Source organism: Lagenorhynchus albirostris, chromosome 16, assembly GCF_949774975.1.
Source record: "Lagenorhynchus albirostris chromosome 16, mLagAlb1.1, whole genome shotgun sequence".
NCBI lineage: Eukaryota > Metazoa > Chordata > Mammalia > Artiodactyla > Delphinidae > Lagenorhynchus > Lagenorhynchus albirostris.
Genome location: NC_083110.1, coordinates 52,835,869 through 52,861,924, shown reverse-complemented (window position 1 = coordinate 52,861,924; position 26,056 = coordinate 52,835,869). Strand labels below are relative to the sequence as shown.

General features: G+C 38.1%; 1 protein-coding gene across 4 annotated transcripts; it reads right to left on the bottom strand.

Annotated features, from left to right (window-relative positions):
* Positions 1-7,837: 7,837 nt before the first annotated feature.
* Positions 7,838-25,793, bottom strand: CCNJ (cyclin J). Of its 4 annotated transcripts, XM_060125383.1 has the most exons (7): positions 25,585-25,793; positions 24,819-24,928; positions 18,345-18,555; positions 11,365-11,664; positions 11,118-11,277; positions 10,076-10,499; positions 7,838-8,641 (listed from the first exon to the last, which is right to left on the bottom strand). In XM_060125383.1, exons 2-6 carry the CDS (start codon positions 24,885-24,887, stop codon positions 10,088-10,090), a joined length of 1,152 nt encoding a protein of 383 aa, XP_059981366.1. In that variant the 5' UTR covers positions 24,888-24,928; positions 25,585-25,793; the 3' UTR covers positions 7,838-8,641; positions 10,076-10,087. The 4 variants fall into 4 exon arrangements, with proteins under 4 accessions (XP_059981366.1, XP_059981365.1, XP_059981367.1 ...); XM_060125382.1 differs by lacking the exon at positions 7,838-8,641 and having other exon boundaries at positions 9,894-10,499; XM_060125384.1 differs by lacking the exon at positions 7,838-8,641 and having other exon boundaries at positions 9,894-10,499; positions 11,118-11,244.
* Positions 25,794-26,056: the final 263 nt, after the last annotated feature.

Here is a 26,056-nt window from a genome sequence, read left to right as displayed (position 1 = left end):
GCTAATTCCTGACTATATGAAATGCTTTTTAAAACAAAATTAGAACAACTGAAGAGAAATCGGCAAATGAATCGACATTCCATAGAAGAATGGCATAGGTATTTCATAGAAGAATTATAAGTGGCCAATAAACTTACTCAAAGCTTTTCAACTGCATTCAGAATTTAATGAAAACAAAAATGAGATATCTTCATCTGTTATATTTACAAAGATGAAAAAATTTGATAATAATATCCATTGTAGGAAAATGGTAAAATACATGTTCATTAGAGCATTTTTAATTGTTTCAAAACATTGGGAAATGATTAAAATATATATTGTATTCACATAATTTAGCACCAACAATTCTTCTAAAATATATTTGGATATACTTTGAGTATATTTTAATTTCATAAAAATATTGCAGATGTATTATGAAATACAAAAAGAATTAAATATTCAGTGTGCAAACCATGTAAGTGTATATGTGTGTACAGGAAGGATACCAAAAGGAGGTTATTAGTTATGCCATTTTGCTTTATATTTTCCATTTTCCAAATTTTCTATGTTCACCAATCAGAAAAAAAAGCAGTGAACATTAACAAACAGAAACCTCATGTGATCCTGTGAGCATTGGTGTAATGGTAGCATACTCTACACTCTTTGATGTATCTTGGAGATTGTCCACATCAGTTTATATAGAGAAATACTCTGTTCTATTTTTGTTGTTGTTATTTCTGAGATATACATTTTAAAGTAATAACTAGAATTATGACATAACATTATACCAGAACATATAAGATTTTTAGAGATTTCATGTAATGTCTGAAACATTTATATTAACATATTTCCATACAAATAACCCAAAGAAAGTTTAGTATTAGTTGGTTTTTTTTGTTTGTTTGTTTTCTTATACTGCAGGTTCTTATTAGTCATCAATCTTATACACATCAGTGTATACATGTCAATCCCAATCGCCCAATTCAGCACACCACCGTCCCCACCCCACTGCAGTTTTCCCCCTTGGTGTCCATATGTCTGTTCTCCACATCTGTGTCTCAACTTCTGCCCTGTAAACCAGTTCATCTGTACCATTTTTCTAGGTTCCACATACATGTGTTAATATACGATATTTGTTTTTCTCTTTCTGACTTACTCTGTATGACAGTCTTTAGATCCATCCACTTCTCAACAAATGACTCAATTTCGTTCCTTTTTATGGTTGAGTAATATTCTATTGTATATAGGTACCACATCTTCTTTATCCATTTGTCTGTCTATGAGCATTTAGGTTGCTTCCATGACCTGGCTATTGTAAATAGTGCTGCAGTGAACATTGGGGTGCATGTGTCTTTTTGAATTATGGTTTTCTCTGGGTATATGCCCAGTAGTGGGATTGCTGGATTATATGGTAATTCTATTTTTAGTTTTTTAAGGAACCTCCATACTGTTCTCCATAGTAGCTGTATCAATTTACATTCCCACCAAAAGTGAAAGAGGGTTCCCTTTTCTGCACACCCTCTCTAGCATTTGTTGTTTGTAGATTTTCTGACGATGCCTATTCTAACTGGTGTGAGGTGATACCTCATTGTGGTTTTGATTTGCATTTCTCTAATAATTAGTGACGTTGAGCAGCTTTTCATGTGCTTCTTGGCCATCTGTATGTCTTCTTTGGAGAACTGTCTATTTAGGTCTTCTGCCCATTTCTGGATTGGCTTGTTTGTTTCTTTAATATTGAGCTTCATGAGCTGTTTATATATTTTGGAGATTAATCCTTTGTCCGTTGATTCGTTTGCAAATATTTTCTCCCATTCTGAGGGTTGTCTTTTCGTCTTGTTTATGGTTTCCTTTGCTGTGCAAAAGCTTTTAAGTTTAATTAGGTCCCATTTGTTTATTTTTGTTTTTATTTCCATTACTCTAGGAGGTGGATCAAAAAAGATCTTGCAGTGATTTATGTCAAAGAGTGTTCTTCCTATGTTTTCCTCTAAGAGTTTTACAGTGTCTGGTCTTACATTTCGGTCTCAAATCCATTTTGAGTTTATTTTTGTGTATGGTGTTAGGGAGTGTTCTAATTTCATTCTTTTACATGTAGCTGTCCAGTTTTCCCAGCACCACTTATTGAAGAGACTGTCTTTTCTCCATTGTATATCTTTGCCTCCTTTGTCATAGATTAGTTGACCATAGGTGCGTGGGTTTATCTCTGGGCTTTCTATCTTGTTCCATTGATCTATGTTTCTGTTTTTGTGCCAGTACCATATTGTCTTGATTACTGTAGCTTTGTAGTATAGTCTGAAGTCATACTACAAAGCTGGAGTCTGATTCCTCCAGCTCCTTTTTTTCCTTCAAGACTGCTTTGGCTATTTGGGGTCTTTTGTGTCTCCATACAAATTTTAAGATGACTTGTTCTAGTTACGTAAAAAATGCCATTGGTAATTTGATAGGGATTGCATTGAATCTGTGGATTGCTTTGGGTAGTATAGTCATTTTCACAATATTGATTCTTCCAATCCAAGAACATGGTATATCTCTCCATCTGCTGGTATCATCTTTAATTTCTTTCAACTTTGTTCTTTTAAATGCATTTATGATAGTAAAACAAAGTCCTTTATTGATGAATATTTAAGTTGATTATGAATCTTTTGCTCTTATCAAAAATAGTAAAATAATTTGTGCCTAGCTCATTTCACATGTATGTAACTCTACCTGTAGGATAAATTCCTAGAAGTGGAATTTCTGATTTAAAATATTTTTGCATTTGTAATTTTGATACAAATTGCCAATTTGCCCTTCATAGAATTTTATTTAATCAGACACTACCATAAGTCATGTAAGATAAAGCCTACCCCCTTACCAACACTGTCATCAAACTTCAACATGAGGTTAAACATCTTTCCTTTAGAGACATTTGTATTTCTTTTTCTGGGAACTGCCTGTTTATATCTTTCCCTCTTTGTATGTTAAGAAAATTAGCCCTTGCCTAGAGATCAGTTGCAAATACTTGACCCATGTGATTGTCTTTTAACTTTGATTATGGTGATTTTTGCCATGCGGAAAAAAGTTTTAATTTATATAGTTAAATTTTATAGCTTCTAGATTTCTTATATGTTTTGAGATGGGGATCAGTTTTTTTTCCCCCAGGTGGCTACCCACTGACCCAACTCAATTTATTGAATAATCCATGTTTTCCTCCACTGACTTGAGGTGCTACCTTTATCACATATTCAATTCCATATATATTTAGGTTTATTTTTGGAATTTCTATTCTGTTTCATTGAATTATCTGTCAAGTCATTTGTTGGTACCATAGCGTTTTATTTATTGCATGTTCATAATGTATTTTAATATGTTAGAGGGCTTATCTCCTTTCATTATCCCTTTCTCAGAAATTTCCTAGTTATTCTTACTTGTTCAGTTCATTTAAAAAAATAAGCCTGTGAGATTGTTAAATTTATAGATTAACTTAAGGAGAATTGACATCTTTATCATGTCGATTTTCCTTACCCCAGTGTATGGTATGTCTTGTTCAAGTATTATTATGTGTCACTCACAAGTATTTTAAAGTTTTCTTCATGTAGATCTTGTACATTTCTTATATTTATTGCTAGGCATTTTACCTTCTTTTGGTGGGCATTGTAATTGAGTATATCTTTCAGTAAATCTCACTGGTGGTTGTTTGTATACATAAAAGCTATTTTAATTATGTACCCAGACAATGTATTGAATTCACTTATTCTCTGTATTAGTTTTTCAATTGATTATCTTGGAGTTTCCAGGTGTTCAATCATGTCTGCAAATATTGCTAATTTTACCTCCTCCTTTCCAATTTTTAAACTGTATTTTCTTTTGTCTGGCTGCATTGCATGCATGTATTAGTTTCTTTGTTTTTCTCTTTAATAATCCATTAATTTCTGCATTTCTTTCCTTCTGTTTTTGTTTGGTTTACTTGTTATTTCTCATACTTTTTCAGTTGGATGTTAATTTTCTTCTGAGCACTGTTTTAGGTTTATTCTGGAGTTCCTGGTGTGTAGAATTTTCACAATAGTGATTTTGTACATACTCTTGAAATTTTGGTTTGGATTTCTTATTTAATCCAAGAATTGTTTGAGATTTTTTGGGAGGTCCTATTATATATTGTTCATTGCACTTTCATGAGAGTATGTTTTCTACATTAACTTTACTTTTTGAAATTGATTGTTTTCTATATGGGTTAATACATAGTCAAGTTTTGTGAAACTTCACATTAGAGCTTAATATTATGAAAGAAAACTTAGGTATAGTTAATTATTAGTACACTATTTACTCGTACACAAGGGAAACCAGTAATGGATTAATTTCATCTAGCAAAAGCAAAAATGGGAATTTGTGTAGTTTGGAAACCATGGATTTTGTTTTTTGGGGGTGAGCTGCAGATTAGCTGGCAGCCAGCAGAGACCCGTTAAAGTCTCTGCTGGCTGGGACCTAAATTCTGATTTTAGACACCTTGATGAGTCAAAAAAAAAGCAGTGTCAGTTGTCTAAGCCTCTTTGGAAGACTGAGAGTTTTGCTGTTGGCATAGGTGACAGGCTCTGTCAGTGTCCTTTGTTATCCTATCCGTCTTAGTTATGCCAGGTCTATACCATTTCCCTTCTCAGAATTTCTCAATATATGTCAATTAAGTATACCACAATATGTTAAGATTTTCTATATCTTATTTTTTAAATTACTGACCTCTCATGGACCAAGAGAGATGAATTATAGTTTCCTACTACCTATGTTTTTCTTTTATTTTTCCTTATATCCTCTGTAGATTTTATGTAATATTGTTGCAAGGTTATTTGATCCACAGATATTCATAACTGTTCATTTTTATTGTGAATTGTAACCTTTAGCATTACAGAGTACCCCCCCCCTTTCCTGGTCTGGTTTAATTTGGGACTGAATCCAGCCATATCTATTACTAAGATGTTGCTACTTGTTTGTTTCTAGTATCTCTTTACTCATCCTTCTATCCTCAACCCTTCTGAATCATTTCATTTTTGTTGTAGGTCTTTTATGTAGAACAGATTTGAGTTTTGCTTTGTGATTCAGTCTGAAATTCTTTTTCTCTAAATAGTTGAATTTAGCTCATTTACATTTGTTAATTGGATATATATGGTCTTAGTTGTGTCATATTGTTATAGTTTCTGTATTTATACCTTTTAAAGTATTTTACTATATAAACTCCTTGCTTTGTTTTCTGTGTGTAGGTTTCTGTGAGGTTTATACTTTCGTTCCCATAGTTATTTACGTTTGTAATACCCCGGTTATACAATACCCTCAATGATCTATTTATTTAGCCAGACTTTCAGTATCTGTAATTCTCTTTCCTAAATGATGATAGATTGGTAAGCTAGACTTCATTAAAATTAAAAACTTTTGCTCTGCAAAAGACAGTGTCATGGGATTAAGAAGACAAGCCACAGACTGGGAGAAAATATTTGCAAAATACATCTAATAAAGGACTATTCTCCAAAATATACAACAACCTGATTAAAAAATGGGCTAAAGACCTTAACAGATACTTCACCAAAGAAGAATATACAAATGTCAAATAAGCATATGAAAAGATATTCCACATCATTTGTCATCAGGGAAATGCAAATTAAAGCCCACCTGTTAGAATGACCAAAATTTGGAACATTGACACCACCAAATGCTGGCAAGGTTGTGGAGCAAGAGAGCTCATTCATTGCTGGTGGGAATGCAAAATGCTACAGCCACTTTGGAATACAGTTTGGTAGTTTCTTACAAACTAAACATACTCTTACCCTACGATCCAGCAGTTTCACTCTTTGGAGCTGAAAACTTATGTCTACAGTAAAACCTGCACATGGATGTTTATAGCAGCTTTATTCATAATTTCTGAAACTTGGAAGCAACCAGGATGTCCTTTGGTAGGTGAGTGGATAAATAACTTTGACCCACCCAGACAGCGGAATATTATTCAGCACTAAAACGAGCTACCAAGCCATGGGAAGACATGAAGGAAACTTAAATACGTATTACTAAGTGAAAGAAGCCAATCTGAAAAGGCTACATACTGTAATGATCCCAACTGTGTGACATTCTGGAAAATGCAAAAGTCCCGAGACAATAAAAAGATCAGTGGTTGCCAGTGGGTAGGGGGTGGGGAATGGCATGAGGAAGAACGAATAGGTGGAGCACAGACTTTTAGTAGTGAAAATACACGATTGACAGATGCCGTTATACATTTATAATTGTATGCCATTGCACCTTTATACATTTATAATGGTGGTAATAGAATGTGCACCAAGAGTGAACCATAATGTAGACTATGGACTTTGGGTGATTGTGTCTCAGTGTAGGCTCATCAGCTGTAACAAGTGTCCCACTCTGGTGGGGGATGTTGGTAATGGGGGAGGCTGTGCATGTGTGGGGCAGGGAGAAATCTCTGCATCTTCCTTTCAGTTTTGCTGTGAAGCCAAAACTGCTCTTAAAAAAAAATGTCATAGAAAATTTTAATTTAAAAAAAAGTGGCAGTGGGTTAGGGATGAGAGGCATCTTCATAGGGAGCAGGAGCCTGGTCTGGATGTTTTCAACTGACTGTACTTATTAATTAAAAAAAAATTTTTTTTTTAATCTTAGATTTTAAAATGAAAGTTGAGTGATCCCTTAACCAAGATAATTTTAAACTGAGTTCCAGACTATAACCATTCTAATACTTCAAGTGAGCTTGTCATATCAAGCTAAATGTAAGCTGCTTGAGGCTAGAGAGGTGGTAAGTCTATCACTATGTGCTTGAGAAGGCCAGTTATTGATGAATATAAACTTATCACACGGGGCTCAGAATTACTTCAGTGTACAGCTACCTCCCCTGGTCTGGAATGCTTGTTGCTCTTTTTCTTAAATTCAGCCTTAAAGAACAGTGAGTATTAACTGACTCTCTTGAGGTGCGAGTAAGCGACAGTACACAGAACTAATTAAAAAAATACTTCTGAGGGATATAAATTCCTAACCCACATGTACAAACCTGTTAAAAAATTTTACTCTTCAAAACAAATTTTATCTGCTAAATTTTAAGTTGAATTAAGTACCAAATGGTGCTTAAATGAAGACTATTACTGTTGACCCTCTCACACATTTGCCACCTTTGACCAGTTTCTGCATCCCTACTTTTGAAATCAGACTTCAGATTTTCTGCAGCTTGCATTGTTTCCTAATTTATACGCTGCAATTCTAACATTACTAACAACTGATTTTATGTTCAAATGTCCAAAAAGGTGGTGTCAAATATACTTTTGTTGGCTTTGGTGCTCAGTATGGAATACATAATGAATGGACAAATGTTCCCCACTACTATGGTTATATTCTCCATCTGGATAGCCTTTTCTTAGTAAGTATAATTCCAAGTCTGACTTACATGATATGGTTTAATGAAGCTGCAGATATCCATTTTTTAAATATTTAAAACAAAACACCAAAACCATTTTACCAAAAACTAGTTTTATTTTAAAATTAAGTGCATAGCACTCATCTAATTCCATTGGTGTGGACTTCAGCACCATACCGCTATTTGCAATTAATGTCATAACAGATACATTTTGGTTTGCAGTCTGTACTTTAGTGTTTATTTAGTGGACTTTGGTAAAGCCCTTTATGCATATCATTAATTTCTTCACAGTACACATTTAATGATGGTCCGGTAATCTCAAAAAACAAAAAAACCTACTTTAAAGACTAATCAATAAATTAAACAAAACAAAACCCACACCACTCCCCCACCCACACCCCCCGAAGCTAGCAGTTGTGAGTTGTATTTATATTGAAACCTAATGTTTTAAAAATAGTTCTGGTTCTCCAACCACCCCATCCCACCCCACCCTGGGTATGCAGCGACAGGAACCAATTATTTATTTTACTCTACACCGCCCCCCCCAAATTAATCCAGTGTTCTTTAGCTTTTTTAAATATAAACTGGGAAAGTGTTATTATAGGATTTTTAAAAAGGCATATTCTATAACAAGAATGACATTTAAACCAGTCAGTAAAAGCATTTGACAAGACATTAAATTACCATAGGCACCAGTTGTTGTTTCAAGTTGGGATCTCTATCCCAGTATCTTACATTCATAGTATTATTGAGGTAGTTAAAATACTGAAAATTGGTCCAGGTTGCTAGGTTCTGAATGTGAATGATATATTCTCTTTTGAACCCACCTTCCCCCAAATAATTCAAGTTCTGTTGAGGTAAGAACTACCAAAATCCAATTAGCAGCCTTCTGTAAAGAGAAAGTGGTGATACTTTCAGAAAACAATTTTCATGCTTGAAAACTGCCATGAGTGAGTGTTCTTACCTGAGTGGTTTTTCATTTTATCTACCAGACTAATAACTCCACATCATGCCCTATGTACTTATGTACTCTAAAAGTTACCTTTCTTTAAAGGAAAGGATATTCTCTAAGAATTCATGCTGACAGAAGCCACCCACCCACATTCATCTACTGGAGCCATCTGGATCGATCCGCTGCTGTGTTGAGTCCCTTCCCTTCCTAACAAAAGCCATTGGCTTGATTACTGAGACTCCTGCTGCATACCCACAACATCTTTATAATAAGTTTGTCTTCAATGCATATTGTGGCAGTTACATACCTGCCATGCAGTTTCCCTTCTATTCAAGTGCTACCTTTAAAAAAACACAAACAAAAAGACACAACTTACTAATTTTTAAATCAGAAAGCTTCCCTCCACCAAATATCTCTTCTCCCACAGTTAAGAGCACAATGTATACAGTTTCAGTTATTACAATGATTTTTTTCTTTTTACTTTTTCAGTTTATTCCCTCCAAACTCTTTACCCCCAAATTGCCCTTGCTGTAATGACTTATTGCTGTTTTCACTCATCACCAGTATAGTGACATGTCCCAGGGCAGTCCTGGGGCCAATCTAATGAAAGTCACCTTTGCCTGCTTACTCTTGACTAGCTGGATTCAAAGGTTGCTTATAAAACCTGTCTTCCATGTAACAAAGTGCTGCTCTAGCACAACCTGAGAACTACCCTGGCCATGTTCCACTTCAAAATAAACCTATGGGACTTTATTCTAGTACTGACATTTTACAGTTTTGCCTTCCCTTGAAAAAACTTTTTTAGAATAATATCAAATCTGAGTATAAATCATTGATTGCACTGAGAAATGCAAAACTCATATATGTATTATGAATGATAGGAACCACCACTTCATTCATTCTAGGATACAATTATGTTCTCGTTTGAAAACACATTCTAGCAGGAGTATACTAACCTATGTTATTAAGGTAGTTCATACTATAACATTCCCAAAGCATGTTGCATTACAGTTAAGAGTTTCCAAGTAGTTCAAATTCCCTGAGTTAAATGTGTTTAATTCTAAATATTTGAGGCTGATCTTTAGGGGAAAAAACAACAAAAATTTATGACCATGATTTTAAGATAAGAGAGCTACTCCACCCTTAATTTTAGTACATAAATCCAGATACCTATACTACCTGTGATAAGGAAGTTATATAGAATATCTAAAAAAAATTTTTTTAACTGCACAGACTGGTATATCATAGCAATTCATGAGTTTAAACTTAGTCAGAAATTCATTTGTAGATCAAAAATATAACTCAAAACTGCAGAATAAAAAAAAGGACCTCTTCAAAAATTAATACTGTAACTTTCCTTCATAAGAAGACTGTTTGGCAAGTCCACAGATAAACATTAGTTTCTGACATATAAGCCAACTTTAGGCCCAGAGGCCACCACAGGTCAAATCACAAAACGGCAAATTGAAGTCTGTCCAGGTTTTCTCTTGTGTTGAATGTTTTTGAAATATTTGGACCATCAGTTGGGGCTTTAAAATTTGTGTCATATAAGGATGTATTTTAACAGCATTTGACATACACACTGTTAAAGTGTTTGCAGTGTTAGCTTAGTCCTCCCAGATATTCATGGTGCATTGGAAGGGATATTCAGTCTTCCTGGTGCTGGTGTCGGAAGAGTTCTGATGCCATTTGGATCCCTTTCCTTTTGAAGAGAAGTTTACAAAAAGCTTGCCCCAGAGCTTTGAGTCACAAACAGTCTGGGTTACCAGTCTTACCTTCTCATAAAATCACCTTTCAAAGCATGGAGTAATGCAAGGGTAATGTTCATTTATCTGGTAACTCCGGTTATAAGAAACATTAAGACAGGGCTTAACTTCTACTGGTATTGCCAGTGACATCCCAACACCAGTCTGCACGTGCCCAAGGCCCTGAACACTAGTTTGGAAGCCAGCAGGACATGTCGGTAGTGTGTAAGATGAGGTGTGTGTGGTAGATACAATCTGCTGACAGCTTGGTTGTTCCGATACAGGATGGCGATACTGCAGCGAGGTCTGATGCGTCTGATGGAGATACTGAGGCTGCTGAAAGTGAACTGCCCGAGAGGGCTGGGAGGCTGTCTGGAACACACTTAGTTGTGCTGGCTGAGGTCCTGCCTGTCCTCTCTGTTTGTTTGCTTCTTTCACATCATTGTCATGAGCGCTGCAACATGGAGAGAAAGGAAACTGTTAATAATGTTAACTTGAGAAAAATTTGCAGGAAAGCCATGCACCACACCCAACTCCTTAACAGCTGACTCATTGGACTGCCCCACTGCCCAGGTAGCAGTCACTGCAACCATAATTTCAACAGAAAGATCTCATTCTTAGCTTTCTAAAAGCTCCTTTCCTTGGTAGAGCCCTTGGGAACTGGCTGCTGGTAGCTTTAAGGGCTATTTTCAGCTTAGGAGCTATGTCCACAATAAGTACTTAAATATGACTGCCACTTTGGTGACATCCTGATGGTCCCACAATTCAAAGATGTGGGAATGAGGCAAGATTTGCCTGGATGATCTCAGAGTTGTGGGCTCACGCAAGAGCACCTCCTTTCCTTATTATGTACCCCGAATCATACTAGCAATGACAACCTCTACCTGGGTAACAGCCAAAAGGAATTCCCCTTCCACCAAGTACTGCTCATACAGGGGCTTGCTCATGGCAGCAGGCAGCTGTCAGAGCCAGTATCCTAAAAGCTCTGGGCCTTTGAGAACTTGTTCCCAGGGCCCCTTATACATGAAGAATGTTAATAAGAAATTACAAACACAAGAACAAAGAGGCTTACATCAATAGCCGTTCAATGCACTGAACTAAGAAATCCCAGGAGTAAGCAGTAAGACGATGCAGTCTTGTAGGCCACGTTGGAGAAAGACGAAGTATAATCCTTGAAGAAGCCACACATGCTGCAGCTACTAAAGAAGGTGCATAATTTAGAAAGGCATAATCTGTGGAGACACCAAAAATGAACCTAAGCAACAGAATGCGCAAGTCACAAGCTCACAAGTCACTTACTGGCATCTACAATGACTCACCTTGCAAAGATACTTCCAGGAAGTAATCTGCATACTTGGCCATGTAGAGTTTAGTTTTTTCCAAGCAAATCATTGGCCAGCCGTCATGAAGATCGGTTTCATGCACAGCTTCGGAGAGATAATACTCAATGAAATGGGCAGCTGTTGGAAGGCAGAGGTTCCACTGAAAGGTTTCTAATAATAATAGTTCCATATGTAGCAAATTTTGTTTTGTTAATACTAGATTCATATTAGTCATACAACCCAGGCTGTTGAGCTGCTCCAGCTTAGGCACACTATCTTCTTTTTCTTCAAATTTACCTTATAAGCAAAGGAAAATAAGAGTGAGAGAGAAAATGTTAGGCGAGTGATCAATATAAGTCTAGTCACGTAAATGGGATCTGCTGTCCTAGTGCAAAGATTTAGATCCAAAGATATTTTTTCCCTACTTTGGGCAGATACAATTGTGCCAGAACTCTGTGGCTCTCATGTCTACATGTTTTCTCTCCTAGTGCCTCTGTTCCCCACCCTTCACCCTCCCCTAAAAGAAACCAAAAAAAAACCAGAATGTGTAAACATTTTGATATATGTCCTACTGTGTAATGAAAACAGTCCTATGTGCCAATGAAAAAATAACTCCATCATCTCACCAGCTGAATCTTTTCAGGAACTTTCTTTTGGGGGTCAGGCGGTAGTTGGTAAAAGAAAATTATGTTAGAACAGAAGAAAGTTTAAAGAATTTAATGTCATAGTTATCTAAAATCAAAAATAGCTAAGCTTCAAGTGTTTCATCTCAGCATATTTTCAGCATAATCTCAATTCCAGAGAGATACAAATAGATTAGAGGAAAAAAACTGGGTGAATATCTAACATAAGCATTCTCATTATACAAAAAATCCTATTCCTCCTCTTCTAAATTCAAAACAAAAACCTAGCCAAGTCTGTTATTAAGAAAAGGGAGGATATTTTATACCACTTTTATATCCCCTTACTCAAAGCAGAATAGGAGTAAAGCTGCTCTGATGGCTGAATGTCATTATTTGAAGGCATTAACTTCTTTTCAGGAAATACTCATCCATATGCACAGCTGAGGAATAAAATGCCCTCTCCAGCCCCTGAATAATTTTTCTATGGATTATGTACCATCTCACACTTTAATTTCCAAGCAAGCATTTACTATATATAAATCATTCACTTTAGATGTTTCTAAAAGTTATGGCTGGAGAAAACTCAAGCTATCAAGTACTATTATGATTTTCCAAATGCAGCAACAGAACCAAAAGAGTTATCGTCAAATCTCTTTGGGTCTTTGTTCCATGATTATCCATAGAAGAAGGGAAATTAAAACTGAAGCTTTCTACCTCCTAGCATTATGTTCTATTTTACATTAAGGTATAAAATAGTCATATTATATTGCAATTATTATAGATTTCTCACAATAGCTTTTGCACTTGCTCATAATTAGTTAGAATATGTTATATATTACTATATAAATTTTTTGTTCTACTATTTTGATAACTATTTAAATATATTTGATTTCTTTAGAAATCTTACAATTTTATCCATTTAAAAACATTTTGGGGGGAAGACCACGAAGACTACCAAACCAGAAGAAACCAAATGAGTTTCCCTGTGAAGTTTCTCTTCCAGAAGGAATGGGTTTACACCACACATTGAAGTTCTGACAACAAATGGTAGTGGCCAGAATCACTCAGCCCAGATGTTCCACATAATGGAGTCAGTGAGGTTTGTTCAAGTCAGCCTGCCTTAGGGGCTGGGGAAAAAGTACTTCTAACTACCCTGGTCTTTGCTTAGGGAGGGTGAACGAGAGTAGAAAGTTTTGTCTCCCATGCCAAGAGACTCTAAGCTCATAACTTTAAGAAGAGTCTAGTCCCAGAGGAGTTTAAAATTTCGCTCCCACTCCAGAAAATTTGAACTTTGTTAGATTTAAACTACTCTTAACATCGCTGCAGGTAAGAGATGATCCAAAAAACTTACATAATTCAGACTTTTCAAGAATCTAGATAGTCCTTCCCAATTCAAATCACATAAAGATAAATTTCACAAGTTTTGCCAGAGGCATTTATTAGTACAGCTGAAAGCACTAACGTGATCTTAATGACAGTCATCCAGCATGATCACTGCATAAATATAGGAGATGAACCCACTGTTCGCAGTATAACCGAATGGAATTCTTCAGAAGGAGAATGACCTAGGAATTTAGTTCAGTCCCTCTGGATGAATCATTAAGACTTTCAAAGTACTCTATTTGTGTAGAAGCAGCAATACTGGCAGTATACTTCAAAGGAGTATTGTAAAAAATTAATGAGTTTTTTTATATCATGCTTGACGTTCCTTTGAAGAAATTAATATACCACAATCCACTGTTTAATTCAAGGATCAAGAATGTTTCATATTATCTCCTTGAAACTTTCAACATAGAAAACAGTTGTATATGACCAATTTCACAGCTCAAGAAACCAAGGTAGCAAGGTTGGCCAATTCATTTAAAGTCAATTAAGTTGAGTCAAACCCAAAATGGAAGACTTATTTATGTCTGAATTCCCAAATCTGTGCTTCTAGACCAAAGTACTACACCAGGTTAAATGAGGACAACAACTACCAGAATAGACAAACTTTTATATTATTAAGCATCCATGGGGTTTTTATATTTATAAAGTACTTGGCTATTACAAGCATGAAAGCCTTTGCATCTTGATTTGCAAAGATAAAAAATAACCTGCATGCTGCATAAATAACCGTACTTGGGATTTTAATTAATGTTTAAGTTTTTTTGGAACCTTTTCATTATATATAGTAATACACTCAGATACATGGATATTAAAGGATTTCAAAAAGTGTGACAGCGTCAATGAGTACCTGCATTCATATCCAGTTTTTATTGTGCTGAACGCTATGTGTGTGACTATTTTAAATCTACTATCCGTTAATACCACATACAGATCACAAAGATCAGTTTCTTCAATTGAAAGGAAATACCAGAAGCCATGTGATTATATTGATAAAGGCCCCCAAACAGGAAATAAAGGCACAGGAAATTCTCATCTGCTTCCCAGAAAACAAAGAATTAGGGGCCACAGAAACAAAACATCAGGTTGTCTTTATAGGAAATGTTCAGATCAGCCATGGAAACCAGCACATTTTCAAAGCCAGGAGTGAATGGCAGATATGTGGTAGCAGGGCATGGATCAGATGTCACTGTAATCTCTGCCAACCCACATTCTAGTCTTTTATTACTAAGTAGGAAAAAAGTCATCCTTAATATTTACCAAGAACTCTCACAAATGTATAAGACTATCTATCTAATTAAAAAATGGGTTAGGAACCAGAAGAGACAATTCATAGGAAAAAGAAAAAAGGTTCTAATCTCACTAAAAATTGATATATCAACAAAATCATCTGTGAAATACAGTTTTTCACCCATCAAATAGTAAAAAGCTTTGTCAACCCAGTATTGGTGAGCAAGGAGAAACAAGTTCTTGTCACAAATTTTTACTATTAAAAGCCTATAATCTCACTTTGGCTTCATCTTGACTCCAAAATCTTAGTTACACAATACCTTGAGCAAATTATCAAAAGCCTCATGTTTAAGACTGTTTCCATGCTCTCTACAAGTTCAATGCTGATCACAGAAGGCAAGGGAAGCCAGGGTATACATGTCAAAGAGTTAGAGTTTGAGAATTTCCCAGGATAAATCAGTCTTTTCTGGAATGAGCCAAAACCTTTGGGGCTAGGGAGCCAGTGAAGATTATAGAACACTTATGGAGGAATTAATCATTACAATGCTAACTTTTATGTGTCAATTTCATACATGCTTTTAAACATATTACCCCACTTGATCCTCACAACAACTTTGTAAGGTGTCTATTTTTATTTTATAGAGAAGTAACTTGAGACTCAAGTTCAAGTTGTTGAAATTCATATTGCCGACGAGATTCGAACCTATATCCATATAGATTTCCTATAATCCCTGCTCTAAAACACTACACGCCTCTCCCCAATCTGTAGGCCCTTTCTTCCTACCTCTAATAGTATGTACACCCAGGCAGCAGGATATGCATTAGTACCTGAACTTACAAGCTGTGCTCCATTTTTAGCCAAACTCCCCAAAGCCTTCCAACCTATTTAATAACTGAAATACAGCCGTCACCCAGTCCTGTCAGCTGTAAGTTGTTTCTCACTTTTACACAACAGGCTGCCCATCCCAAAGCAGGGAGCAGCTGGGGGAGGGGGACATCCATTCTGTGAGGAGAGAAGCACTATTTGAATAAAGTTTATGATAACTAACTGGAGAGCTGACATCGGAATCCAAATATAAGACGACAGAGTGTAAGAAACACTAGAATGAACTCCACAAATTTAAAACAGACATTAGATACTGAAAACAGGCTACCAGTTTATAAGCATCCTAAGCACTTCTGTTGTAGTAAAGTTAGACTGGAGGGAGGAGAGATTGCAGTGGGCTACTAAGGGCCAGTCTCTCTGATTCCTGACCCTAGTGAAGAGCTGATAGCTTGAACTCGTTTGACCAGTGCCTACTTGGGAGGAGCTGAGACCCTGGGGGACACCTATCTCACACTTTCCCACTCTCCAGTGGAAGAGGAACAATGTAAAAGCAATTCTCTCTCAGGGAAAAAGGGGTGGGGTCAGTAGAACAAAGGGAGGCGGTATCTGACTCTTTTAGTAACAGGTGGTAAACAGTTCACATTTGAACACAGCAAATGCAAATCCTAGTTCCTGGAAAATGAGCCAAAAGAACTACATACTACTACACGGATTAAATCAAATAAACTTCAATAAAATAAATTGATCACGACGTTAAACTAACAGTAATAGATAATTTAAAAACAAGAACAACTGAAAACTCCATTCCAGCCAATCTAAGATGGTGCACAAATAAAGTATCCTTTCCCCAAACTGTGGAAATTGCAGAAACCTGACACCAATGCCAAGTACTGCATGGTGGCCAGAGTTGTCATTCAACTAGAGACCTCGGTGAACTTTGGTAGTGACATGTAGTTTATGAATATCTAGTTTATAATCCCCAAGTAACTTAGTAAGTTACTAGTAATTTTAGTCACAAATGTAAGTCAGTATACGAACTGACTATGCATCACTCATAATTTCAGTCCATAGGCATAGACCAGGTAGGGCTTGGTAGTGGTAAAAGGACAGTGATAACCATAGCAGGCAATTTTTCATTAATGATCCCAAGTTTTTAAAATAACCTAACTTGCATGTTTAACTTCCAGTGTCTCTGATCCTATAATAAACTAACATTCTCAGGATAACAAGAAGCCATTCCATGTGGATACTCACACATTTGACATGTCAAGTATGGGTTTTTCCAATCCTATGCAAACTATTAAACCACAAAGGGCTTCATAGCTAGTGATGAAACATATACAGAATTGTACACATGATTGCTTATGAGGATGAAACCTTAATTAAAGGTTAAATTAAAGGTTACTTATAAATGTACAAGCATTACCTCTGGCTTTCTGGATGGTGGGGAGAGGAGCAGGTGATGTGTCTGGATCTCAGAGGATAACAGATTAAGAGAGAAATATAGATATTCAGGAAATATACTATTCTGGTAAGAATTTGACTTAAGTTACATGGGGACAGGGTTGGAAGACAAGTCTAGAAAGGTGGCTGGGACCAGATGAAAGGTTCTAAATGTTACAACAAGGAGTTTCCACCTCAACCCACAGGCAGTGGAAAGTCATCAGTGGGCTATGTTTATTTATATTCAGCCTGATCCACAAAGGAGTTGAAATAACTTACAAAAAGACCTGCTCAAGGAGATAAGAGGTTGAGGTCATCAGATGAAAGGAAAAATAAGGGCAGGAAAAGAAAATCTGAGGAGAGATTGGTTTCATAAATGATACCACACAGGCCTGCATTTGGTTTAGGTTTATTTGCAGTCAAAGTGCAAAGGTGTTTTAGAAAGAATTCTGGTGGCAGGGTAGAGGAGGAATGTTCCTTAGACAGCAATCACATTGGATCCTAAACCCTCAAGTGGAGGTCAGAGGTGAAGGCAGTCAGTGTTTCTACATGCTACTTTAAGTGGGACTTAAATTTCTATTGTAATGACATGAATAATATAAAAACTACATAATGGATTCAACTTCAATATCAAATACCATCTTTTCACATTACTAAAAGAAGAAAACTTTCAGTTTCAATGCCTTTACTCACCCTCTTTCTCTCAAGGTACTAACAAACAATGAAATGTGTTACAGGAAGATGTTAAGAGAAAGGCACCAAAAGGCTCATTATCAGATTCTCCCTTACAGCTTACTACGTAGTTTTGCCTACTGCAAAAGCAGATGTTTTCACATTTATAGCAGTTGCACATGAATCTTCAGTTCGTTAATCCAACTCATTACATACCCAGTAGAAGGTATTCTAACAACAGGAGAGTATGGTACCTTTTAGAGTTTCTCAATCTAAGCTCCACTGACATTTTGGGCTAGATAATTCTTTGTTGTGCGGGGCTGTCCTGTGAATTGCAGATGTTTACCTTCCGCCCAGGTTGTGACGACAGCCAGAACTGTCTCCACACATTGCCAAATACCCCCCATAAGGCACAACTGGTCTTGGTTGAGAACCACTGCTTTAAGACAATGGTTCTCAATTGGAAAAGTACATCAGAATCACCTTTGGAACTTTTAAAAAGTTAAAAAATATCCAGGCCCCATGATGTAGATTGAGTCAGTAGACCTGGAATGGCTTAGACATCTGTATCAGAATCTTTAGGATGTAGGACCAGGCACACATGCTTTTAAGACTCCAGAGCCACTTTTTAATATGTCTGGTTAAGAACTGCTATGCCAAAAAGCACTTTCAACATAAACTTTCCAATACTAGTAAACTGGAATGAAAGGAATTTGGTGATATTTCACTGAGTTCTATATAAATTTATTTTATTATAAACAATGGAATTTTCCAGTCATGTATATCAGATTCATACTTACTTGCTAGAAGCAGACAGGAAAGTGCAACTAAATGCAGCTGCTGGATAGAGATGTCATACCGATCCATAAACAGGTCCAGCAAATAGACAGCAAGATGTCGGGCAGAAGGGCAGAGGGTGAAACGATTGCTCACAATGGCAATCAAGTCAGCAAAATACCTTCTAAGACTTAGTTGAGGGGACTGGCCTTTGTAGGAAGGTAACTTCAGCTCCTAAATCAAGAGGAACAACATTCAGTCTAACACAGCATATAGAAGAATTGTTCCCACAGTGCAAAGGTGACACTTTCCCCCCAATATATTACTGATACAAGTGCCTAAAACACACTTTTCTTGAGTAAAACACAAAAATGAAGAAGATGAGTGGCAGGATAATGAATGGCATTTAAAATTTAAAACCAAACTTTTCTCCTTATTCTTAACCATATCTGACATAACCAGTTGTAGGTGTTTCTTGCATTATGGAATAAATGTATTCTAACAAGATTTTTAATAAGGGAATCCTGTTTTCCCTACCAGGTGTTTTCAGGAAAACAGCATTACCAAAATACCAACCAAACCATACATACACACCCCCTACAAGAAGCTCAAAGCTTTTGGTTAGAAGGTAATAGATATGTTCCTCGTATGATGCATACTGTATTATACATGCAGGGATGTGGAAGGTACAGACTAGTATACATCCACTAGTATCTTCTAATCAGGCTTCTCATTTTTTAAAAATTAGAAAATTTCTATACTATTAAAGTATTTCTAGAACACAGAGAAAGATGGAAGGGTTCTAAATTCATTTTATGAGCTCAGCATAATGCCACACTAAACCCAAAAGGTATCACAATGGAAGGAAGTAACATGGATATGACCCTAAAAGCACAGGAAAAAAAAAGACAAATTAGACTTCATCAAAATAAAAACTTTTGTGCATCAAAGGACACTATCAACAGAGTGAAAAGGCAACACACAGAATGGGAGAAACTATTTGTAAATCATATATCTGGTAAGGTGTTAATATCCAGATTAAATAAAGGACTCTTTTATATCTACAACTCAACAAAAAAAACAACTCAATTAAAAAATGGGCAAAGGACTTGACTAAACATTTCTCCAAAGAAGACGTACAGATGGCCAATAAGCACATAAAAAGATGCTCAAAATCACTAATCATTAGGGAAATGCAAATAAAAACCATTATGAGATACCATTTCATACCAATTAGGATTGCTATTGTCAAAAAAACCCAAAAAACAGAATCTAGAAAACAGAAACTAACAAGTGTCAACAAGGATATAGAATAACTGGAACCCTTGTGTATTGGCAGGAATTATAAAATTGTGCAGCCACTGTGAACAACAGTATTGCAATTCCTCAAAAAAAAATTAAATGTAGAATTACCATATGATCCAGCAATTCTACTTTTAGGTATATACACAAAAGAAGTTAAAGTAGGGACTCAAACAGATATTTATACATCCATGTTCATAGCAGCATTGTCCACAACAGCCAAAAAGTGGAAACAAACAACCCAAGTGTTCATCAACAAATGAATGGATAAACAAAATGCAATATATACATACAATGGAATATTATTCAGCCTTAAAAAGGAATGAAATTCCGATATATGCTACAACATGGATGATTAAGTCATCTAGAGATGATTTAAAGTATACAGGAGGATGTGTGTAGGATATACACAAATATTACTCCATTTTATATAAGGGACTTGAGCATCCTCAGATTTCAGTATCCGCAGGGATCCGGGAACCAATTCCCCATGGATACTGAGGGATAACTATATAGTTTTTCATTTACCAGATTATATTTTATTAACTTTTTGCTTATGCTATCAAGAGTGGATATAGGAACTCCCATATATTATTGGTGACACTGACAATTGATATAACCTTCTGAAGGAGAACTAGGTAATATAAATTTTTGAAAATGCAGACTGTAGATACCCCTTAAGCTAACAACACCAGGCCTAGGAGTTTATCCTACATATAAGGAGGTCCTTTGCAGCACTCTTTTTAATAGCAAAATGGTAGAATAAAAAGGTTAATGTCAAAAACCTGCATGGATCTCCAGAGAATTATTTTGAGTGGATAAAGCCAATCCCCAAAGATCACATAGTGCATAATTCCACTTATGTAACATTCTTGAAATGACAAAATTATAAAAATAAAGAACAGATCAGTGGTTGCCAGAGGTTAAGGGAGGATGAGGATGGGAGGAAAGAGGGTGTGCCTATAAAAGGGTAACATGGGAGATCCTTGTGGTGATAAATGTACAGAAAATGTTCTGTACCTTGACTGTATCAATATCAATACTATCCTGGCTGTGATAATTGCACCATAGTTTTGCAAGATGGTTACCATGGGGGTGGGGGGGGAGATGGGGAGGGAGGACTGGGTAAAGGGTATAGGGGGTCTCGAAATAAGCATAATTTTTTTTAAAAGCTTGATGTCTAGCAACAAGGAACTAATTAAATAAACTTAAGGGACATCGATTCAATGTGGACATTAAAATAAAGGGCAGTAGACCTATATGTGTTGATATGGAAAATTCTGACAAACTGAGTGAGGGTGGGGTGGGATGAAGGTACAGAACAGTGAATATGTATTACAACCTCTTGTATCAACAACAAAAAAATTATATTTGCAAATATACTAATTTATTGGGTATCTTTTCAGGAAAAAAACCAATAATGCTGGTAACCTTAGGGAATCAGGGAATAGTGAGGGTTGGGGAAAGCTCATTTTAAACCCAATACTGGGTCTTCCCTGGTGGTCCAGTGGTTAAGACTCTGCGCTCCCAATGCAGGGGGCCCGGGTTCGATCCCTGGTAGGGGAACTAAGATCCCACATACTGCAACTAAGCCTGCGTGCCGCAACTAGAGAAGCCCGTGCACGGCAACGAAGACCCAGCACAGCCAAAGTAAATAAACAAACAAATAAATAAAACACCAGATACTATCCCAAAATTTTTAAACCCATATGCATGTATCACTTAAAAATATATTAGTAGGAGTTACTTGGGAGATAGGCTAATGGGCTAATGGGCTATTTTATGTTTTTAATTTTTGTATAAGTGAAAAAAGAATCAACAAATGCTATTGAAGAAAAAGAAAACACATTGGCTTAGGCTTGCTCAACTCTTTGAAGAGAAAAAATACTAATTTCTCTAAATAAAGGGAACATGTGAATTTCTCATGTAGTCTCTAGGATTTTTCTCTTCTTTTTTACCATTTCTGTAGATTTTTACAATGGTGTAAATGAGTTACCATTTCAAATTTCAACTTTCTTAGCTGTCATCATGTGACATTTATTGAGCATCTCCCATGTAGCAGATACTGTGCTTAACCTCAGGGATAAAAGCTGGAATACAGTTTCAAGCCTCTCTCCAGCAGGTGAACCAAAATACAGAGATTATTAGAATATAATATAGTAATGACAGGGTATTATAGAACACTGAGGAGGGAGATCTAACCCAGCTCACGGGGTGGGATGTTAGGAAAAAACAAAACCAGGGCAGGCTTTCTGTAAAAGAGGCCTGAACAAGGTCTTAAAGATGCACTGGGAAACTTAGCTGGAAGACACTTGTGGACTTTATTTTTAACAATGTTAACTTTGCCAAATGAAGATAAAACAAAGGCAAGAATCCAAGGGCCGTCACTAGGAGACTGTTAACAATATGTCCAATACATTCTCTTTATATTATTTTAAATGGTAAAGTACAAGGGCTTATCATATGGCTGTCAGATTTAGTTCCTTGTCCATGTAGTGCAGTTATATGCATGAGAAAATGACCTATGCTTTTCTCAGCCTATGAGTTTTTTCTAATGTCTATTCCTGATCCCCTAGAATTGAATGCTCTTGTTCCTGTCTGCTTCTCAGGATCCCACAGGACCAAAGCACAGAGAGACCTAAACATGTCATCTCCATCTCCAATCTCAGGTCCCCACTAGCTCACCACCCTAAATGCCATCCCCTTCCCAGAATGGGTTAACTGTCCAGTCAGGCTGGAAATAAAGGCATAGAAGGAATAGTCACAACTCTGTGGGATATTTTCTTGATGCTTCTCACAAAATTAGCATTGTTCCCATCTGTCATAAGGCTCCTGAAAATACTTCCCCAAGCATCCTAAGACACTAGTATACATAGCAAAACAATGAGAAGAAAGAGAAGACACAGGGTATAAGAGGACAGCTGCTTTGTTGGGGGTGGTGGGGGGGAGAAGTGATTGTATTTTACAAAAACAATACAGCTGGCATTTGGGGTTAAAGAGGATTTTCATTTGTTGTAATTTTTACTCTTCCCTAGTAGATGCAAGGCTGGTCACACCAATTATTCCTCCACAAACCTTGGGCCTAAACACAGATACCTTCCATTGTGCCTGAATGACAACTGCCCAAAGGAAGACCTAAATTCAGATGCTCTAAATTGTATGAGATTAGACTCCATAAAGGTAGGGATCATGTCTGTCTCATTCACTATTACCATTCCAACCCCTGGCATAGCACCTTGCACACTGTAGGCATGCAGATATGTTGAATAAGCATATGACTATCCAACTAAATCACCTAATTAATAGCCTGAAATTAACATGTATTCTCTGTGAGAAAAGTTCATTTTAACTTTCCTTGACTTCAGTATACTGTAAACAGTGGTCTCTCCAATTCCACAGGTTCAAGTTTTACTGATTAACAAATTATAAAGTGTGGCCATTGTGTCAAATAGCAAGAATGTGGCTTACACAACGCTTAAAGATAAAATAAAGACAACCCACAGTAGCATGCCGCAGGTGGCCCAAGACAACTTTCAGTAGCATTCTTTCAGGCCCTGTGCTATCTCGTCCTCTGATAGTTTGTAAGTAAGTTTAGTACAGGTTGTGTCTTATTCCTTGGATCCTCCCCAGAGCTCAATACACAAAAACATTCAACAAATCTGCTGGAAAAAAAATCCATTTCCAACCTCAACTAACAAAATTAATTCAGGTAATCACTCAAGATTAAAATTACTCATAAAATGTAAGAATCGAAAACCATGGAAATCACCAAGAAAAATCTTTTAAGTTTCATGTCATTACAAAACATATGTATCATTAACATCAAATATTTTCACCACATAGCAGAGGAATAAAGAGCTGACACTTAGAAAATCAGAGCATTTAAAACTGAAAGACAACATCTGAAAAAAAAATAAAAAAACAAAGGTATTTGGACAATTTTCAAAGTGGAAAACCCGCAACTCTCTTCTTAACATTCCAGAGAACCATGCCATAGTTGAGACTTTTCTGTAGTACAAACAGCCTCTTAGGGGGCTGAGGTGTATTTAGTGTCTAAGAGACTGAATGTCAGAATTAATAAGCAGCATTTAGAACTCAAACTTTAGAAAAGGGTACAACTGTAACAATTTAAGCCAGAATTAGGTTTTCTAATCTACTTAACCTGGTTAAAAAAAATCAAGATACAAGTTCATTATCATCCCAGGATCTCTCAACTCCAACAGTGAGCAGCCTTTTTATTAAAGAGTCAGCTGTTTTGCTTCTTTCCAATTTTCTATACATAATGAGTGGCTCTCTCTATCCATAGTGAAATTAAGTTAAGTTAGAGTTAATTTTGGATCTGGTCTCTCTTCTGGTTATCAAAGATGCAGAGCTGACACATTTCGCTGAGATGTGACATACAGAATAAAATTGTTACTTAGGAGCAACAATAAACAAAATTTGCATTGTGCCAGAAAGGTGTACTTTTTCCCCAAAATCTTTTAAAATATACTAGGTCTACTCCTGGCCTTTGATATTAGCTGAAGGAGCAGCTAACTCCTACTTAAGGCTTTTTGAACACCCCCCAAGTCTTGGGCTTTCGGGGGTAGAGAATAACAAATAGTTATCACTTCCTTAGTGCTTACTATATGCCAAGCACTGTTCTGAGCACATCTACAGTATTACCTCATTTTAATTTTCACAGTCGTCCCATAAAGCACGTTCTATTATTCATCTGACAGATGAGGAAATTGAGAAGCAGAAAATTAAGTAACTTGTCCAAAGTCTCACAGCAAGTTAGTGGAAAGGCTGGGGAATTTACTGTTGTACAAATGTGACGTAACAGACAGCTGCATGCAACAGCAACTATAGAATAAAGGAGGGCTGCTCTGCCCAATTAAAAGCCAGCACACTTATCTTTTTAAATACAGTATCAAATCCATGTTCCATCTGGAAACAAGGACATCAGAATGTCCCTTCACACCTTCCCTCTCCCAACTACCACGCCCCACCCCCTCCTCATTCAAGTTTCAGGTTCTTCTGCTACAACCCAGGGAAGAAGCCAAGAAGTTAATTAACCTTGAGCAAATAGGCAAACTCACCTTTTCTGGTCTGGAAACTAGTGGCTAAAGACCCGGACACGGCTTTCCAGGGAGCCGAGATTCATACTAACTGGCATAAGACACCGAATGGAAAGGTCGGGGCATCGCGGTTACCTTGTATCGAAGAGCTTGATGGATATCTGCAGCCAGCTGTCCCCGCCACCACTGACCCTCCAGCTCCATGGGACCGGGCGGCGCGCCTGGCCAGACGCGGCAACTTCAGTCTGTAAGACACACCCCAGACGCGGTCACTGCCAGCTCCCTCCACGCGCCTCTCCGCGCCCCCTCCCCGAGGCGTGTGACCTCAGGCCACCCTGGGCGACTGTTCATCTTCACCTGACTCGTCCTAAAATCAGCACCGATCCAAACCAATTCCCTGACGCCGCACGTAAGGCCCGAGCCACCGGTCAGGAGAAGCCGGCTTGTTTGGATAACGGCCGGACTGGGCGCCGGGCAAACTGGGACCAACTTGGGCCCTAGTTCCCAAGGCGCGGACCCGGACGCGTGCTCGGGGAAGCCGGACTGGAGGCCCGGCTTCGGGCTCCCCGAGCCCCGGCTTTAATTCTCCAGCCGGCCCTGAGAAGAGGAGACTTGACACCAGTCACAGCCCCCCTGAGGTGAAAACCTCCCGCCGAGAAACCCGGAGACAAACGCCCGCGCGGCTCCGAGTGCCCGCCGCAGACAGTCGGGGGCGCCCTCCTCCCCGGGAACTTCCTCGAGGCCCGGCCGACCCCAGCGCGCACCCAGGCCGCCGCCTCCTCATCCAGAGGAGCGCACGGGATCGCGCGGCCCCAGAAAGGCGAACAAAAGGCCGGGCCGGGCGGGTCCGGTGCCCCGCCGCCAGCCCCGGCCTGCCGGTTCCCACGGCGGCCTCCCTTACCCGGAACCGCGGCCCTCACAGGCCCAGCCCCGCCAGCGTGCGGGGGACGCCGGCCCCGCTCATGCTGCGGACAGTCGGCCGCGAAGCGCCGGCCTCAGCTCGGGCCCAGCGCCGGGGCGCTCGCGCCGCCCATTGTTAAAGGACCGGCAGGCGGCTCCGCGTACAAAGCCAGCGCGGGGGCACATGCGGCCCCGCCGCTGCCAATCTCGTCTCGCGATACAGCCGGGTCATCCGGAGCCGTCCAATGGGCGGCCGGGCCGGGCCGGGCCGAGGTGCAACGCCCGGCAGCGGCTTGGCGGCCCCAGCCGGACGCGGCAGCATAGCCGGTCTGCTCTATGCTGCCTTGCGCTTCGCTTTGCCCGAGAGCCCCAACACCACCTACCGCAAAGCCGGCCTGAGGTGCGGGCAGAGGGCTGAAGAGAGCGCCGGAGAAATTAAAATGCTGATCATCCTTCCGCTGGCCAATCCGGTC